At 33.7% G+C, this 19,615-nt stretch overlaps 1 protein-coding gene across 3 annotated transcripts in view; it reads left to right on the top strand.

The window, feature by feature from the left end:
• Positions 1-14,320, top strand: part of ClC-c (chloride channel protein 3) — a 71,248-nt gene extending 56,928 nt beyond the window's left edge. For all 3 annotated transcript variants that reach the window (XM_072544676.1, XM_072544677.1, XM_072544678.1), the window contains 5 exons: positions 1,089-1,297; positions 1,572-1,923; positions 4,039-4,202; positions 7,437-7,650; positions 13,138-14,320. In XM_072544676.1, the coding sequence (XP_072400777.1) occupies positions 1,089-1,297; positions 1,572-1,923; positions 4,039-4,202; positions 7,437-7,650; positions 13,138-13,228 (1,030 nt within the window). In that variant the 3' untranslated portion in view covers positions 13,229-14,320. The remainder of the gene's footprint in view (positions 1-1,088; positions 1,298-1,571; positions 1,924-4,038; positions 4,203-7,436; positions 7,651-13,137) is intronic.
• The last annotated feature ends 5,295 nt before the right edge of the window (positions 14,321-19,615 follow it).

Below are 19,615 nucleotides of genomic sequence, written 5' to 3'. Positions count from 1 at the left end.
TCTCATTTCTCTTAGCTTTTTGTACACTTCTCTTAGTAAGTCTGTTTCCATCTTTTTCCAGTAGCAAGACTGCGAAAGGAGTTCGCAATACCTTGTCTTGCTTGTTCGGTACGGCATTTTATTTCTTGTTGGGGATCCCATTGGTCATTCATCACCATTCCCAAGTATTTAAATATTTTCACTTGATCGATTGGAGCCTTATCTACTTGCAGTTGTATTCTTAAAAGTGCGTTTTTTCTTATTGCCATGCATTTAGTTTTTCCAGCATTTATCTTCAAGCCATATATTTTTCCTACGGTGTTTATTTTATTTAACATCAACTGCATATCATGTTCGTTGTCTGTTATTATCGCGGTGTCGTCGGCGTAACGAATGTTATTTATCGGGAACCCGTTTACCTTTATTCCACACTCAGAGCCTTCCAGTGACTCTGCAAAAATGTTCTTCAAATAGAGATTGAAGAGCATAGGATACAAAATACACCCCTGTCGCACCCCTCTTAAAATTTCAAATTCTTCTGTGTTGGTTGATTTGTTCAATCTCACTCGTGTTTTTTGATTCCAATAGAGATTCTGGATAACTCTTATATGTTTCTCGTCAATGTTAGCGTTGTGTAGCATTTTTATCATTGCGTCATGTTTTATGGTATCAAACGCTTTTTCATAATCGAGGAATGTTATGACTATATCCTTTCGTTGATCCATGCAGTTTTATACAAGCGTATTCAAGCAGAAGGCTGCTTCACGTGTACCCAGTCCGCTCTTGAAACCAAATTGTGTCTCACCGCTTAGATCTTCCAGCTTTCTGAACATTCTTCTTGCAGTGGTGAAAAAATCACCACTTGTTGATAAAGCTGACTCAGGTTACTTTTAAAAAATTCTTGACCTCCGTGTAACTTAACTAATAAATCTTCGATCGATGGTAAATGATCTTTACCCGCTTCGATAACAGGATTTAACATATTTTTTACAGACGGTCGTACCTGAACGTAATATTATGTTACGTTACAATTAAGAATATAATCACTATTACCATTTTAATTATTACGATTACAAGATAATTATTACAATTCTGTTTATATCTTTTAGCGATTATAACCGCAACTTCACAGACGTAAATAAAGCCATAGAAATTGCAGCGGCCAACGACGGAGTACACCGAGCTGTATGGCTTCTCATCTTAGCCCTTATTTTGAAACTCATCATGACCGTTTTCACATTCGGCATGAAGGTACCTTGCGGTCTCTTTATTCCATCGTTGTGTTTGGGAGCCATCGTCGGACGACTTGTTGGTATTGGTAAGTAAACATTTATTTTTCATTGCTATGTTACTGTACAACAAAACTAAGTTGAGCCAGTAAAAAGAAAATGATACTAGGGAAGGGAAAAAAAGCATATGGAGAAGTAATAGAATTACCTGCACAAGGATATCTACTTTCCTCAGCTTTGTTCCATATATACAGAACTAACCAGCTAATAACAAAAAGCACAACACAAAAAGAATTGTGTAGAAAGTAGATAACATATTCTTGGTATTGTTTTTACAAGTTTAAAGTTAGTATAATTTTGTAGGTATGGAGCAACTAGCCTTTAAATATCCTAAGATCTGGTTCTTCAGCGGAGAGTGTTCGACAGGAGAGGACTGCATAACGCCCGGGTTGTACGCCATGGTGGGGGCAGCAGCTGTCCTCGGAGGCGTCACGAGAATGACAGTGTCGCTCGTCGTCATAATGTTCGAGCTGACGGGTGGGGTTAGGTATATAGTACCGTTAATGGCAGCTGCTATGGCCAGTAAGTGGGTGGGAGACGCTTTAGGGCGACAGGGTATTTACGATGCGCACATAGCGTTGAACGGATATCCGTTCCTGGATTCTAAGGACGAATTCCAGCATACGTCGTTGGCTGCTGATGTTATGCAACCGAAGTAAGTAAAGAATTTTTTAAATCATTTTATAAAATAATAAAAATGTTTACACAATATTTGTAAAAATCTATAGAGCAGTCTTATTGAATTTCAAAGTAAATAAAACAGATATACTCTTCACTGAACTCAGTTCCAACTATCTAGTAAATTTAGTTATTATATTTTTGCTACGTTGGTCAAATTTTGATTTGACTGGAAGTGACTATGCAACCAAGCACACGTGCTCATAAGCAAAATTAATTGTAACTTGAAATTAAAACAGTTTATGCAGTTTATTAACAAAAATACAGATTTATATGTTTATTTTTGAAATTTTATTAATATATTCATTTTCAGGCGATATAATTTACTACACCACCTTCTCGAATCATCATCATCATTGGCTCTACAACCTATAGGTTGCCTTGGCATGTTATATCTTCACTCCATCCGGTCTTTTAATTATGCTTCCCCCTTCCACTATTTCCCCCCTTAACTCGGAAAATATCGACCGCACGAAAAATTTGTAAAAAAGATTGTAGGAAATCGCATTTGTAACAATTTCAGTTCTTACCATTTTTGTCGAAAAGTTGAAAATGGCAGAGATATTGAGCAAAACGGTTCTCCTTTTTCATTTTAAAATTCAAGATGGGAGATAAAGCAACGGTTTAATTCAGTCGCGATTTTAAATTTACACTACTGTTGCCCCCCCCCTCCCAAATTTAAAATAATAAAATTTGGGGCACCTCGCCATGCAATGTTAGGCCTTTTTTCATCTAACCGGACTGGACTAATGTACTTACATACTTAATTCTTCTTTTTGAAACAAAAATCTAATTTCAAAGCACGAAAAGAATAATTTAATCGTCGGTGTCTGATGTATTATAATGTGCCCTCACAAGCGACTTCGTTTCATAATTTTAGGTTCTGAGTCGAAAAAAAAAAAAAATGTATACAATGCGTACATATTGGCGACGTGCAAGTACTTGGATGTGATACGAGAAACGATCGTGCGCGAGTAGCGGAGAAATCTTGCATTTTTTACTGCACATTTCATAGATTTCATAAATTCATATTGTCAATTCTCAAATTGTCATATTTCATATTCGTGTTTATTTACACCTTCTGTCAATGAAGAAAATGAGATTTAGTAAATGCTGTGTTATAAATTGTAAAAATACAACAAAAAATTGTCAATTTAAGTTTTATTCGTTTCCAACTTCGAAACACAAATTACTACAAAGAGAAAAGTGGATTTATATCATACAAAAGCATAAGTAACATAACCTAAATTATGCATTATTCTTGTGCCCGATTTTAAAGTCAGTTTGAAATAAATAATAAATAAAAGTTCACTTTTAAGTGTAAATTTTAGTTTCATAACACTCACTTAGAGTTCGCTTTAACCCAAAAATCAAGTTTAATGTTTAAATTTTATTTTTTTGAAGTTTACAAAAATGCATCAAGTTCAAGTTTTTCTGAAGATGCATTAAGATATATTCGCTGTCCAAAAGTTTACAGGAAAAGAATTAATTGTTCAAACCAATATGATGATATCATGGGCTTAACCTGCTAATTTATGCATTATTTTAAAGCTTTGTTCGTTTATGCGAGGAATAAATAAGTTAAGTTTACTGAGCTAAGTAACAAGTCAATTACTCAATAATTACACTATAATCTGATTGTGACTGACTGAATGATTAATATCTATGCCATTAAAACAAGATCAAATAACTTTAATCAAATAAAATATCTTCAAATGTCAAATTTGTTATATCTACACAAATGTATATCTTGGTTTTTTCTATTTGCTAAAACAAAAATTTCCAAAAGTTTTTTGTCTCCCCTGAAAATATTTATTGCATCCATATTAACAGTAATGCTGTAATTTAATAATATATTTATTTGTATTTACACTACATACAACGTTTACCTTTTAATAACATACCGACATAACCTCAATCTTACTTTTTCTTCTTATTCTTTTCTGGGGCTACGTCCTTGACATTTATCCGGTAACCTCGATCTAACATGAAAGCGCAGTAAATTTTGCTAATTTACGACACCAGGTGTCGCTCTTCCGAACTTGCACGGTCCGAATATGTGGAAATAATACTCATGATATTCTTGTTTCAGGCGTAACGAAACATTGAGTGTTCTCACTCAAGATTCGATGACAGTCGATGACGTAGAAACACTACTTAAGGAGACTGAACATAATGGCTATCCAGTTGTTGTGTCGAGAGAGTCTCAATATCTTGTGGGATTCGTTGTGAGGAGAGATCTTAATCTGGCAATAGGTATGTTTTTTAGTTGCATTATTTTATTGTATTTATTTTTTTATTAGTAAACGAAAATCACGAACAATACATGATTTTATTATAGTAAAAGCACATGAAGTGCACATTAAGCGGGTTTATTTGGCTAACGACATGGTGTGCCCCACCAAAAATTTTTTCACCAATATTCGTATCACATTTTCGTTCACCGGTGTACTAAATAGCGGGGCGGCTCTCTTGCCGCTATCATAACCAAAGGCGATTGGGCTAATTGATGGCCCCAGCAAACGTGGAAGTACTATGCCGAATGGGAAAGGAGAAAGAAATATATTATCAAAAAGAGGAAGCTTGACATTTGACAGGAAGCTCTGACACTTAATGAGTTATGACAAATACCATTTACTGCAGCAAATATGTATACAGTGTGTAAAAGCCAAATGGAATAAATTCATTATTTAGGTTACTGTACATATTTATGAAAAATCCCGAAACTCATGAAATTTAAATTATAACTTGACATTCTTTAACGTGAAAATGCAACCCCTACCTTCAACCCCCTTAGCCCTTTCAGTCACTGTGTCGTCAATTGACGACACAATAATTTTAACTTCGTTTAAGTAAATATTACAGTTAGTCACAATTTTGTCAATTGACAACATCAAAAACGGACCCTATTTGATTAAAAAAAATGCTAATATTCCTACCAAAAGACATTACCTTACAAAAGAGTAACATAACTGGGAATAATTTGGAATTATTAACAAAATATATTTCATTACACCAAAAAAAAAGCGCGACCGAAAGGGTTAAAATGACAGGTACAACCCCCAATTTTTAAAATAGGAAGTATAGGCTTGTGATATATCGTTTGAAAGGTCTTTTCATTCTTCATTCAAAAATGTTGTCGCTTTCAAGTTAATTAAGATTAATTAAGATAAAATAAATTAAAATCATGTGGTTACCGAAATTCGCTAAAATATACTCAAAACTTATTTCCCGTTTAGGTCTTGATAATGAGAAAGTGAACAAATACCACAGCAATGTGGTTTTTAGATGGTAACCATTAAAAAACTTTAAAGAATTTCCGTGGCAACGTTATTTTAACACGCATTAGTAATTGTTTTATTTAAGTTGTCAGTAATTTAATTTAAGTAAAAAGTTCGTTTAATTCAATTCTGAAAAATGGTTAGATTAACGGAAATGCATAAAATAACAGTTTTACATATGATTGGTTACGGAGATAACACCCAACACAACAGGAAGTAACTCGCCTATTTCATGAGAAATTTCCTAATTTACCGCCTATATCCCAAGGAACAATAAGTAAAATAGAGAAGCAGTTTCGTGAGTTTGGTCATGTAGGCAGATAAAAAAAGCAGCTGATAATGCACTGAGTGATGAACTCAAATTAGATGTGTTGCTTGAGTTTCAGGAAAATCCACATACATCAAGTAGACAGGCATCCACTACATTCAATGCTAGCCATACATCGATAGTAAACATATTAAAAGAAAATAAATTGCATCCCTATAAGATGATACCTACTCAGGAGCTCATGGAAGACGATTTTGATAGGAGAACTTTTTTTTGTTAGCAAATGATGGACATGTTGGATAACAATATTATCCAATTAGAAGACGTTGTTTTCTGATGAGTGTACTTTTTCACTTAATGGTCATGCTAATCGGCAAAATTTCCCTACTGGGCCACGGAAAATCCTCACTGGATGAGAGAAGAACACACTCAATACCCTCAAAAGGTTAATGTTTGGGCAGGGATTGTAGGAAACAATATCATTGGTCCCTTTTTCATTAAGGGCAACTTAAATGGCAACAATTATTTGGCACTACTTCAAAATGATGTCATTCCAACGTTGGCAAATTTATATCCTGATCCAGGAAACCCTCAAGTTCCAGCAAATACAATATGGTTTCAGCAGGATGGAGCACCACCACATTACCAACTTAATGTCCGGCAGTACCTCGATACAATATTTCCCAATCGGTGGATAGGGAGGCGAGGATCGATTGCATGGCCAGCGCGATCACCTGATCTTACATTATTAGATTTCTTTTTATGGGGATATGTGAAGAGCCATGTGTACAAAACTAAACCTTCTGATTTAAATGACTTAAAAGAACGAATAACGCTTGCGATTAGGTCGATCACGCCTGTTATGTTAAATAATGTTAGAAGAAAGTTTTATTTGAGATTAGGATGTTGCCAAGACGTTCGCGGTGAACATTTTGAACATCTACTTCATTAACATTCATAGTTCTTTTTCGTGTTCTACATTTTATTGCGTTTTGCATTACATTTTAGTTTTTGATTGTATTGTAGCGAATTTCGGTAACCACATGATTTTAATTTATTTTATCTTAATTAATCTTAATAAACTTGAAAGCGACAACATTTTTGAATGGAGAATGAAAAGACCTTTCAAACGATATATCACAAGCCTATACTTCCTATTTTAAAAATTTTGGGTTGTACCCCCTGTCATTCTAAGGGGGTTGAAGGTAGGGGTTGCATTTTCACGTTAAAGAATGTCAAGTTATAATTTAAATTTTACATGTTTCGGGATTTTTTATAAATATGTACAGTAACCTAAATAATGAATTTATTCCATTTGGCTTTTACACACTGTATAAGAGATCAGGAATACACGGAAGAAGGAATTCGTGACTCCACGACTTAGAAGAGTGGTATGGTATAACTTCAGACCAATTATCGTCGTGATAAAATGTCCTTCGTAGCGGACAAGGCACGTGAAGAACTATAAGCGTGGACGAAGAGTAACTTTAGCGGATTCATACTTCATCTGTGGAGACACCTAGTACTTACGTTACAACGACTCATATTCACCCGTCGTTCCTACAACCGGGAAGAGTGTACACAGTGAATTGTGGTAGTCAATAGACGTTTTCGTAACAAGACTGGATGTATTGACAGCTTTTAACAAAAAATGGATGTTTATCATGAATTATTTTAAAAAGGTTGTGTGTTGCACACTCCTCCGGTTTTTTTGCCGCGGCGGCTTCACAACTGGGTCGTTAACAGGGATTCTTAGACTCCTACAGAAGATGCTAAACGAGTAGTCATCTTAACTGTCATTTACAGATAAGATCTATATCTCGAAGACAATTTATTAAATCTGATTTTTACTGTGAGAAACAATTTGTTTTTTTTTTAGTTTAAATAGAAAATTGTATAATTTTTAAAGTTTTTCGATTTTTATTCTTATTTTTTTTATAGCCAATGCGAAGAGGATGGTGGACGGCATATGCGGTCAATCCTTAGTACTTTTCACGCAAGGAAACGCCCCCCAAACTCTGGGGCCGCCACCACTCAATCTCAAGAAAATACTCGATATGGCGCCAATCACCATAACTGACCAGACACCCATGGAGACTGTTGTAGATATGTTTAGAAAATTAGGTTTAAGGCAAACGCTCGTCACACACAACGGGTAAGTTAAATATTTTGTATACTTAGTACTTTTAATTTGTAAAATAAAATGTGCAAATACAAACATTATAGTTTACTTATGATTTTGAGTAAAAAAAAATGTTCCTTATTTCAGGGATTATTCATTTGTTGCTATCAAAAAACTTGCTTCATCTTTTGTAGGCACGTCTTTCGCTTATTTTTTTCTATTTTTAATTTAGTATTTGTTTAATTTATACATTATTTACATTTTTTTTACACTAGGTTCTTGTCCCACGTCTTCATTTCTATATGTATCAAGCTTTGCAATGCCCTTTACTCTTTTGAGAAATTGCATTTCGCTAATTTGAATTCTAGAGTTAGCTCTTTACATCATTACCCAACTTTAACATCCTTATGCAGTACTTGGGACATATAATGAGAAATCAAGGCAGATATGAGTTACTCCAATGCATTTTGCAAGGTAAAATTGAAGGAAAAAGGGCTCCAAGATGAAGAAGAATATCCTGACTTGCTAACCTGAGAGCATGGTATAGAAAGACCTTAATACAGCTATTCCGTATAGCAACCAACAAAGTCATCATAGATAGAATGATCGCCAACGTTCGGAACGGACAGGCATCCTAAGAAGAAGAACATCCTTATAACAAGTAGGCTTGGCCACTTTCTTATACAGTGTTGTCATTCTATGGTTTCAGGTCTTCTTTAATATTCTGTGAATGTTTCCCCATATATGCATTTAATTTAATTGCTCTTCTGTTCAAATAATAGGCAACATGAATGCATCGGTTAAGTTAACTTTTAGAAACAACATCTGGTACTAAAATCTAGTATTAAAAGTACTCAAATTTAACAAGCATGTCTCATCAGTTAGTATATTGTCGTATTGTAGCATTTTTTCACTCTGTATATCATAAAAATTAACAGATCAGAAGAACACTGGACCAAATGCAAGGAAGCATATATATATATATATATATATATATATATATATATATATATATATATATATATATATATTTATTTATTTATTTATATTTTATTTAAGGAATACCAGTCTATCGCCTTTAATGTCGCAACTACACTCTTCCTGTAATAAATCCAATACCCAATTTCTTATCACGATCTGAATACAAAATAGAAATACTATTATTATTTAAAGTACCGTTAAATATGAAAATAAAAACATTTTTTCTGGTGTGACCGTTTCTCGACAGTTCACTAGATAAACTTCGAACCAGACAATAAATATTTTGTCCTTTCTGTGCCTATCTCTCGACGTTATCGATGTACATAAATTTTAAACATGCGAATTAAAAATTGACTTTTGACTTCTTCACCAAATGCCGGTCCCAAGGCTGATTCTTATATAATATATGTGGGTTATCTTTCTGTTATTGTGATAAGTTTGTTTTTTTATTATGCTGTTTGGAGTAAGTCAATAAAATTCTTCAATGTTCAATGTGATAGTGATAATAGATGATAAACTTGTTTTTTTTTTGATAAATTAGAGAAAATTCTTAGTGTATTACCGTTTTCTAGTAAACAATATTCTCAGCAATTTGTTTAATATTAAATCACTGGACCTATATTACTTATGTAGAACTGGGAACACTTAAGGCCGATTCACATTATAGCTCAGATCACGCTCCGCTCACGCTCAGCTCAAGGTTCGGTCAAGTATTCTTACACGCATCTTAAATGGTGCTATTCACAGTAAACACAACGCTCACGTTCCGTCCCGCTCTTTTGACCGCGGCGATTCTCCAGGAGAATAGTTTGATCGTGACTTGATCTGAGTGGAGCGGAGCGGCAGGGTAGTGTGAACAGTCAGGTGAAGGTACGATTTTCGCAGCTCGATGGATGACGAACAGTTGATTGAATTGGTGCGCTGCTGTAAGGAATTGTACAACCAGGGAGATAGACTGTATTTTGATACGGTACATAAAAATAAAAGATGAAAGGATTCAAAATGTAATAAAATTTATGTTTTGTCATTCGAAAGTACTGAAAAAATTTAGTTTTATCGTCACAGAGACCTTTATACAGAGTAAAAAACTCCCTTCTGTTTTCCTTGTTTTTAAAATATTGTGCACCCATATTCTGGGCTGTTTATTGGTTGACTGAAACTCTTCTTCATCCAAACATAAAGCAATGACAGCCAAATCACTGTTAGAAAAATCTTTAAACATGTTAAACAAATTTATATATGCAAAGAACTGTGCCTATTCTCTGAGTCCCGCCAAATTGAATAGTATACCGAAATTCTTGATCGTGAGCGGAGCGTCACCTGAGCGCCTACTGTGAATAGTGTACACAATTCTTGATCGTGAGCGGAACTTGAGCGGAACTTGAGCGGAGCGTGACCTGAACGCCTAATGTGAATCGGCCTTTAGAATGATTTAGAATTCATGATCATTTTATATGATGATTATAAAAAATAGGGATTATAGATGTCTGAAATTTTTACAAATTTCTTGATGTTGTTGATGCATTAACCCCATAAAGCTCAAGAGTACCATCCACTTTTAACCTCAAATTATAACCACCCTGTAAATAACTATAAAACCAGCCAATCAAGATCAGTAATACAATAATTAAACCCACCGCTGATAAAAAACTAAAGCAAGTAGTCGGAACACAACCTTTACTACGGTTATAATGAGCGGCTACCAAGAGAGCCATTCTACTCCGATATCAGATATTTAACACAATACATCAGCTGATAGTCGCCATTTTTCAACTGATTTATGGCTTGATCTGGTAAAAGGTATTAGAATACTTAATCTTTAAGTGAATAGAATAGAATAGAATTTATTTAGGCAATATACAAAAATAGTTTTGTTTTTGACAAGTTAAAGGAATAGTGACAATTTTTATATATATATATATATATATATATATATATATATATATATATATATATATATATATATATATATATTTATATATCATATAAAATTTTTGCCAATTTAAACATTAAAAACAGATATTTAATAGTAACAATTTAAGAAACGACAAACATACTAAAAATATATATAAAAAAATGAAAATCGTCATAATAGACAAATACCCTGACCAAACTAGTACTATTGTGTAAAAGCTGTACTAAGTACTCCATTTTTGAATAGAAACAATGTTTCAAAAAGTGTGATTTGATGTTATGCTTAAACGATAATAAGTGAAGACTTTTTATTTCATCTGGTTAAAAGTTATACAAACCAACATCAGTCGAATTGTTTATGCTTTTTGTCAACCTAAAACGTTGTGCTCTAAGTGGCATAATACCTACATCCAGAAATAAAGGTTTACAGTGTCCCCTATACTCTGCTCTTGCATGTATCCTCACTACTATTTTTTGTAATTGTAATAAATTTTTGTATTAAAAATATGCTTGTACCAAATCTAGAACTCAAGTAATCTGTGTGAGCACTCCAATCCAAATTATCTAGAAAGGTTAACAAGTTTAACACTATTTCTTGAGATATACTTCCAATCGGAACTAAAAATCAAATTCTGATTTTTCTCTTTATTTAGTTTCAGCCCATTATGTAAAAATCAGTTTTTTGCTTGCTGGGTATCGCTATCTATTTTAATTTTTAAATTATGTTGATTAATATCAATATTAATGAGAGTTGTATCATCTGCGAAGCAAAGACATTTTATAGGAAAAGTATAGTGAAATAAATCTTTCAGATAAATAAGAAACAAAGTGGGTCTTAATATCGAACCTTGAGGAACTCCATATTCGACAGTGTTAAACTCAGAATAGCTGTTATTAAGAAAAACTGCCTGTTTTCTATTTGTTAAATATGATCTAAATAGATTAAGAGTATTTCCCCTAATACCGTATTTATGCATTTTTTCCAGTAATTCATGCGAAACACAGTCAAAAGGTTTGGACAAGTCACACAATGTCAAAGACAATTCATTAATATTTATGGTTAAGCCAAAAGTAGAAATTAGATCACGGAAACTGTTTAGTTCATTAGAAGCTTTTTTGAAATCAATGTTGAAATCTCCAATTATTATTATTTCTAAAAAATTAACAGAGCAAAACAGCAATAACTTTTCAAATAGGTCTAGAAAGGTCTTTAAAATTCCCATTTCCGGTTCTATACACTGTTACTAAAAGAGTTTTAATATCTATAATTTCTAATGCACAAAATTCACCCTCCTATTCACATGATATATCATTTAAGCTAATTGGTCGTGTAGTTGACAAAATCATAAGTTGACAAAAAATACCCATCAAGCTTTAATGTTGTTAATTCGTTTTCTCTGAGTCGGTGTTCAGAGAAACATAATTGTCATAATATAATATAACATAATGTCAGTTAAAGTGCTGTTTGAGATGTGTTTGATATACAGATGTTTCTTCAGAAAACAGAAGTTTTTCTGTTTTCTTCCAAATTTGTTCCACTTATTTAGTAATCAGTTCATAGTTTTTTTATCCATGAAACTCATTAGCTTTATGAGTAGGTAGTTGTGTCGTGTGTAATTCGAATCGTTTGTAATCCCGTAAATAACAGCAACCTTCCTTCTATTGTTTATTTATAATGTTTCCTTTATTTGTTTATCTATAAAATACATGAATTCAACTCATGTCATAATTTATTTGCATTCATAATGCGATGATTTGTATGCGGTTCAACATCACATTTTTTTTGGTTCCCAGGTACTAAAATTTTGTTTGTTTTGTTCTAATATATGTAGACAAAAGTTTTGTTTGTTTTGTTCTAATATATGTAGACAAATTCGTCCCGTGTCAGTTATAGACCATGTACATCCTTGCCATTATTGTTTATTGCGTTTATATTATATCATTACTTAGAATAGGTAATTTTACAAACTATAAATTTAACTATAAAATATTTCAGAGCGGAAGCCGGTTTCAAAATAACAATTATTACATTAAATAAACTATCTTTTTACCGTGTCGGTAGCGCAGATCGTTAACTTGCCGGGTGACAGCTCGGTGAGTCAGAGGTTTGAATCCGGCCGGGCATAGTAATTTTTATGAAACCAAAAACGTTCATCGAATCGGTACTGCTCCTAGTTGCCGCAGTTGTTCGGATTTAATAAGCGACTTTGAGTTGATACCTTTAATGACAATTTCAATATTTATCATCAACATTATTTCCAATCTCTATTACGGTCAAAGAGCTGCACTAAAAATAGATGGAGAGAATCCCAAAAATATAGAAATAAGGGGAGAAGTTCGTCAGGGTTGTGCTCTCGTCAATCCTTTTTAACATATACTCGGAAGACATTTTGAATAAAGCCTTGGATGGTCAGAATTATGGCATTAAAATTACCAGGAGCCCAATTAACAATCTGAGAAATGCAGACGACACAGTACTGCTAGCCGAATCGCTTCAACACATACAATATACTTTTGTTATAGTTTATTTATATTTTTGTAGCACTTTTTTTAACGAAATTCGAGCACATTACGCATTGAAAATCGTTTAGCTTTTTTATTGATGGATTTTTATCTTTTTTTCAGGCGTTTACTAGGAGTAATAACCAAAAAAGATGTCCTCAGGCACATCAAACAGATGGACAACGAGGATCCAAACTCTGTCCTTTTTAATTAATTTTTAAATAAATATCCCTTTGTATACAATCATTTTCATTCAATGTACACGTTTATTTAAGAGAGTAATCTTTAACTTTATCCCATTTTTTATTGCAATAATAAATTATGTATTATATTCATTTAATTATTTAACGTTGTTAATAACGTTAGTTGTCTTCCTTAGTCTCGTTCATGTGTTTCTTTTAACGCAATTTATTTTGTTTTTATAGCGAATTCTCAAAGTATTTTATTCTGCTCCGATTTTAGCGATTTTTTTTCTTGTCGTTAATCCAAATAGTACAGGTAAGTGTTTTGGACAAAATGGCCTTTCATTAATTATATATTGGGAATCAAACCAATTTAAAATTATCAAAATACAATTTTTAAAAACTAAATCGAGAAAGAAACAGAAAAATCTCCAAAAAAGTGTTCTTTTCCTGTGAAGAGACTGTTCATGTGGCAAGTACTGGATGTTATAAAAAAGTCCATATCTTAAAACTACGAAATAATCGAGCCTACGACATATCTGGGCAGTATTGAATCATTGAATTCCGAAAGCAGGCAGCTTGCAACAAGATTGGAACTTTTTATAGCGTTCAGTACTTGCCACAGTGATGTGGTGCCCAACGTGGGACGCCATGTCATTGTGGCAAGTACTGGATACTATAAAAAGTTCCACATGTTGACGCAGACACTCGACGCTTAATAGACGCTCGAATATATGATGAGCTTTATATATTCGTAAATAATGTGTATGAAAATAAGTAACGTACGTCATATTTGCGATGTAATACAAAAATCTATATTGTTACAATTGGATGATACAAGCAATTTGACTTTTAGGAGCTCATTTATGTTGCAGGAGCTTCAAATTAAATAATAATGTGGTAAAAACAGAAGTTAACCTAAAAATCAGTATTCTATTATATTATTGTATTATACTAATGAAAAATACTGAACTTATGCAATAGAAATTGTTTGGCAAATACTTTGAGAATTTATTGAAATTAAAAACTTGCAAATATGTATATTTATGTAAGTATGTGGTTTTTAAATAATGCTCAGAATAATATATTGTATGTAATAAAGTACATTTTTATAAATATTTAAATGGTTGTTTTTATTGAAATTCCCCATTTCCTTTGATAGGTATTACCTGAATTTCATATCACCAAAATGAGAGAAAAAAATAACTGGAAGTTCTTGATATAATATATTCATATTATGAAGTTTTAAATTTTCATTGATTACCATAAATATCAAATATATTTGGTTTAAACTGCAAAATACTAACAATCTACGCACGTATGGGTCTGATGCAATTTGAAGATGTCGGATGTGTATTTTTGTAAATTCTGCACATTTTCACCCCAAGTGTGCTCTTTAGGATATAAATACATCATATACTTATGTTCTAATATGAATATATACCAAATTTTAAGACTACGTCTTCTTCAACCGAGTTATGTGTAACTTTAGTTACCTATGACATATTGACCCCAATAGGGTTCTTCTATAAACCAATAAGAAGCGATAGATTGTATCAAAGTGACTAGTCTGTACAAGATAAAACTGTACTATAAAACTCTGTACAAACTTGTATTAAAATAAACGTCACTTCTTACTACTTAGCCTAATCCATCTTTTGTGTTGAAGATAGCTTAAGTACTAATGCCCACTAACGACCCTGCCTGGCTTCCTTCTGTCAGTGGTTCTCAAACGTAAATAATATTTGCTATAACATACTTGGGTTAAATTAACATAAAATAGAAATTAAGAAATGCCTTTTATTTATTTCACACAAGCAGTTTGTTTTTAATTCTACAGTATGTACAGTATGTGCTAGCGATACAAACCATTTGTTTATAGATTTAAATAAAATCGAATAAAATAAAACTAAAATATAAAGAAACATTTTATTTATGTATTATTTAAATATTTATGTACTGTTCAAAAGTTTAGAGGGAAGGACTTTTAAAAACCGCACTGTATATGTTGGCAGTAACAAAACGTAGAAATATCCGAAAATAAGACTAATAAATAAGTTGAAATTAAAAGAAGACCATTAACCATTATATATTTAGTTCCTTTTTCTGTCAATCGCTGTCACATTTAGTTTCTGCTTCACTATCATCACCATCATCATTATTATCGCCACTGTCATCACTATCTCCGTTATTTATATTTATAATAATTGGTTCGATATCATCCAACAAATAATTGTCAATTTCTCACATTTTTTTTGTTGCTATTACGTGGTTTACGTAGTTTTTCCATTTCTCTGGCGTAATGAAATCTTACGCTGCTGTAATTAAATTTCGCATTTCAGCTTCTTTAAAATTCGCGTTGCGTCCAGCTATGTACCGTTTCACTTCTCTCCAAATAATTTCGATGGGATTGAGTTCACAGTGATGATGGGCATTTTAGGTAGTCTTCTTCAAAAAATAGGTCCTTTGACAGGCGCCATTCTTGAATCTTTTTTAGTGTTGAACTGTTGAGAATTTGTTCCGACTTTCTGCTGTGATAGGAGACATTGTCCATTACCACAACAGTTTTTTCTGACAAATTTAGCATTAAGTTATTTTCGAAGGTCGGTATATCCATTAAGTCGTGGTAGTCCTGAGTATTTTTCTTTGCTAAAAACGTGAGCTCTGCTCCATCAATAAATCCAATGGTAGATCCTGCGTGCAATAAAACGATCCGTGCACCACGAGCTGTTGGAGCTTTTAATCCTGTTGGCAGACCACCAACAAAAGCATCGCGATGAGATGTAATTGTTTTATCAACCCATTCTTTTTTCACACTGTGCCCGATATTTACCCATGAATTATCCAAATACACTATGTTGTATCCTTCTGCACGGTATTTACGAATTGCGCGTGAGTAACGATGACGCCACGAGATGATTTCTGGTTTTATAATCAAAATTGAATTTCTGCCACGTTTTATAAACACAAAATCCATATCACTCAGCAAGCAATGTGGCGTGGCTCGTGAAAAGTTGGGCAAAGTTTCTTCGACATTCACAATAGCTAATATGGTGTTTATTGTTGGTGGTATGTTGTCACGAAAAAATTGATGAACTATTCTACGAATTTGGCCCCTGACACCTTCATCGTACTTGTTGTCACGAGAATTACCAACCTTTCTCTTCTTGGGCCTGCTCTTTGGAGATTGTAGTCCAGCAGGTGATGAATATTCCTGTCGTATGCGAAACAGAGTCTTTTCGCAAACACCACTCATTTCTGACACTTTCCTAATTACACTTGATACAGAATCGTTGTTATCCTGATTAAGATAATAATTAATAATATTCATTAATATCTGCTTCTCTGAAAGTTTCAGAGCTTTTCCACGTTTCCATTGAACAATTTCCTTCATTTTGCGGTAAAAATTCGGGCGTCAAATATAACAATAGCCAACAACAGAAAATAACAATAATTGCCAACAGCAAATCACAACAATAGCCACCAACAAATAATAACAATAACAAAACAGTAACAGTACATCCAAGATGGTACAAATAATCTTAACTCGAATATGTTTACGCGCTCCGAAGAACAAATAAAGACTAATTAAGGCCCTGGATATATCAAGCTTTTAGCTTGATATATCCAGGGCATATTTTTAGCCTGGATATATCAAGCAGGGTGATTCACTATTGTGTCTCTTATTTAACCTGGCATTAGAAAAAATAATTCGAGAGTCGCAGATTACTACGAATGGTACTATCTTTAACAAATCAGTACAAATTGTCGGATACGCAGATGACATAGACATCATAGGTAGGTCCACAGAATCTCTGACTGAAGCATTTCGGTCGTTAAGAGCATCTGCACACAGAATGGGACTAAATATAAATGTTCAAAAGACCAAATATATGTGTTGCACTAGGTCAAGCAACCCGACACCTACACGAATAGTATTTGATGACCTAGAACTGGAAGGTGTTGACACCTTCATATACTTAGGGTCGCTGCTAACCAAAGATAACAACGTTAGTGAAGAAATCAAAAGAAGAATAGTGCTCGCCAATAAGTGTTACTATGGCTTAAGAAGACACATGGCCTCAAAAATGCCTAGAAAAATTAAACTGACTGTATACAAAACACTAATAAGACCAGTGCTAACATATGGTTCAGAAACTTGGACACTAACACAGAATGACCAAGAATTGCTCAAACGTTTTGAGCGAAAAATACTAAGACGAATATATGGAGGCATAAAAGAACAAGGTTTGTGGCGCAGGTGTTACAATTTTGAGTTGTATAGAAGATTTGGAGAACCTGACGTTGTCAAATTCATTAAGGTAGCACGCCTCAGATGGATAGGTCATGTAATCAGACGAGAGGAAGCTGCCATAGTCAGAAAAGTTTTTGACCGAAGAGGGCCGATCGGACAACGAAGAAGAGGAAGACCGAGACTTAGGTACCAAGACAACCTAGAAAATGATTTGAAGTCTATCGGAATTAGAGCATGGAAAAGAGTTGCCAGAGACAGGGGCGAATGGAGGATTCTTCTGAAGAAGGCTTTGGCTCATAAAGAGCTGTAACGCCACTGATGATGATGAAATACTTTTTCTAGGTAAATTTTGCAAAAATAAACACTTTTTACCTCTTGGCATTTTTTTGAAAATCAGGCCAAAAGTTGGCAAGTTTAAGCTCTGTAGAAATAATTGATTTCTGGATCTTGGGACACTGAGAACTTTTGATCAGCATGACCAAAGATACCTATTCGTAAAGTTTCAGCAAATTTAACTGAAACCACTTTTACATAAGAAAAGTGCTGAGTCCCTTTATCATTGCAGGGGTTCTTACCGCCGGCGCTGCGTGAATAAATACATTTCTGCAAAAGTTCCATGAGTGTATCTATCACCTTCGAAATAATTCACACATAATGTATTGTTATGTAAAATCCAACCATATTCAACAGGATCAAACGATTTAATATTTTCAAATCTTGATTGTGACCATTCATTCACTTCCCATTTCACCAGGTTAATATGTTACATTAAAGAAGGCTTTGACGGAGGTATTCTATCTATTGTTATACTTTGAATTTTCGGTATTTTATATCTCAATTCATATCTCAATTCATTTATACATAAACACGCGTCTTTAGTTTGAGAACCTTTTTTTAGTTTGAAACTTTTTTTCCTGTTTAATTTACTAGTTGTATAAAGCCACAGACATGTCATACAAATAGACTAAACGTTGCAGTACACTGTCGTTCCCTCAGTGCGACGGAGAAAACTGACACAAAGCAATACCTGCATCTCTTTCTAATGGGCTGGATTTTTTGATCACGTAAACTAAATGACCAATAGGAAGATCATGTGGTCGATAAACCCGATCCATTAGAAAAAGATTAATCGACTGCTTTGCGTCAGTTTTCTCTGTCACACTATGGGAACGGTAATGTATTGCAGCGATCAGTCTATTAGTATTATATCTATGTATAAACAGTCTTGTTACAGCATTTAATTCTTCCATCGTCAATTCAACAATATTTAGATTAACAAAAAAATATTTAGGTTTTTTTGTTTCAAATGATATAAAGAATCTATTACACTTGGTTTGGATCATTAGTCTCTTATTGGGTTAGTATTTGGCTTTTTTATACATCTTAGGTCTCGCCTAATATTACATACGCCAAGTGGCAACTGATAATATTCAGCATTGCTAATGGTCAAAATATAAGTACCTTGTGCCCAGTGGCGCACCCAGAATTTGTCTTAGGGGGGGTTTTGAAATTTTTTTATGCTACCTCCATTTTGAGTCCCTAAAATTTGGGTTTTAGTTTAATTTAAAGTACTAAAGATAGCAGTGCCAAAGACTCAGGTATCTATTATCCTGCCTACCAACTAAAACCAATCTCTCTTACTTGTGCGCAGTTGACTGTCGCACGTACCGTACTCCGAAAGTGGGGCGGCCACTGTAAGGCTGACGACATTTTTGCAACACTCCCTTCTCTTATCTAGATCTTATCTATTGTTCTGAAGCTATATTTTTGTGGCATTTTACAGTAACTACTATTTTAATGGGAATAAGCCACAATTGAAGGTTAAAATAAGGTTATTGACGTTTGGCATTAATTCAACTTGTAAATACATTTTGAAGACGGCTATCGCCGTATTCCCGTTCTCCTCCGGGAATCCTCCCGGTCCAAGGCATGCTCCTCCTCCAAACCTCTCGATTCTATCGCTCTTCTAATTCCTTCATTTCATGAGCGTCGAGGTCTACCTCTTTTTTTTCTTCCAGGGGGCTTCCATTTGTGAAGTTTTTGGGGCCGACGTTTGTCAGGCATTCTCAATAGATGTCCAAACTATTTTGAACCTCTTCTTTCTATTCTAGCATTCATGTTATTTCTTCAGTCAATCAGTCAACAATCTTCTCTTCAGGTCTGC

The sequence above is a fragment of the Diabrotica undecimpunctata genome, chromosome 9 (genome assembly GCF_040954645.1).
Source record: "Diabrotica undecimpunctata isolate CICGRU chromosome 9, icDiaUnde3, whole genome shotgun sequence".
NCBI classification, from domain to species: domain Eukaryota; kingdom Metazoa; phylum Arthropoda; class Insecta; order Coleoptera; family Chrysomelidae; genus Diabrotica; species Diabrotica undecimpunctata.
The sequence above is the reverse complement of the archived record's forward strand: the minus strand, read 5'-3'. Positions and strand labels throughout refer to the sequence as shown.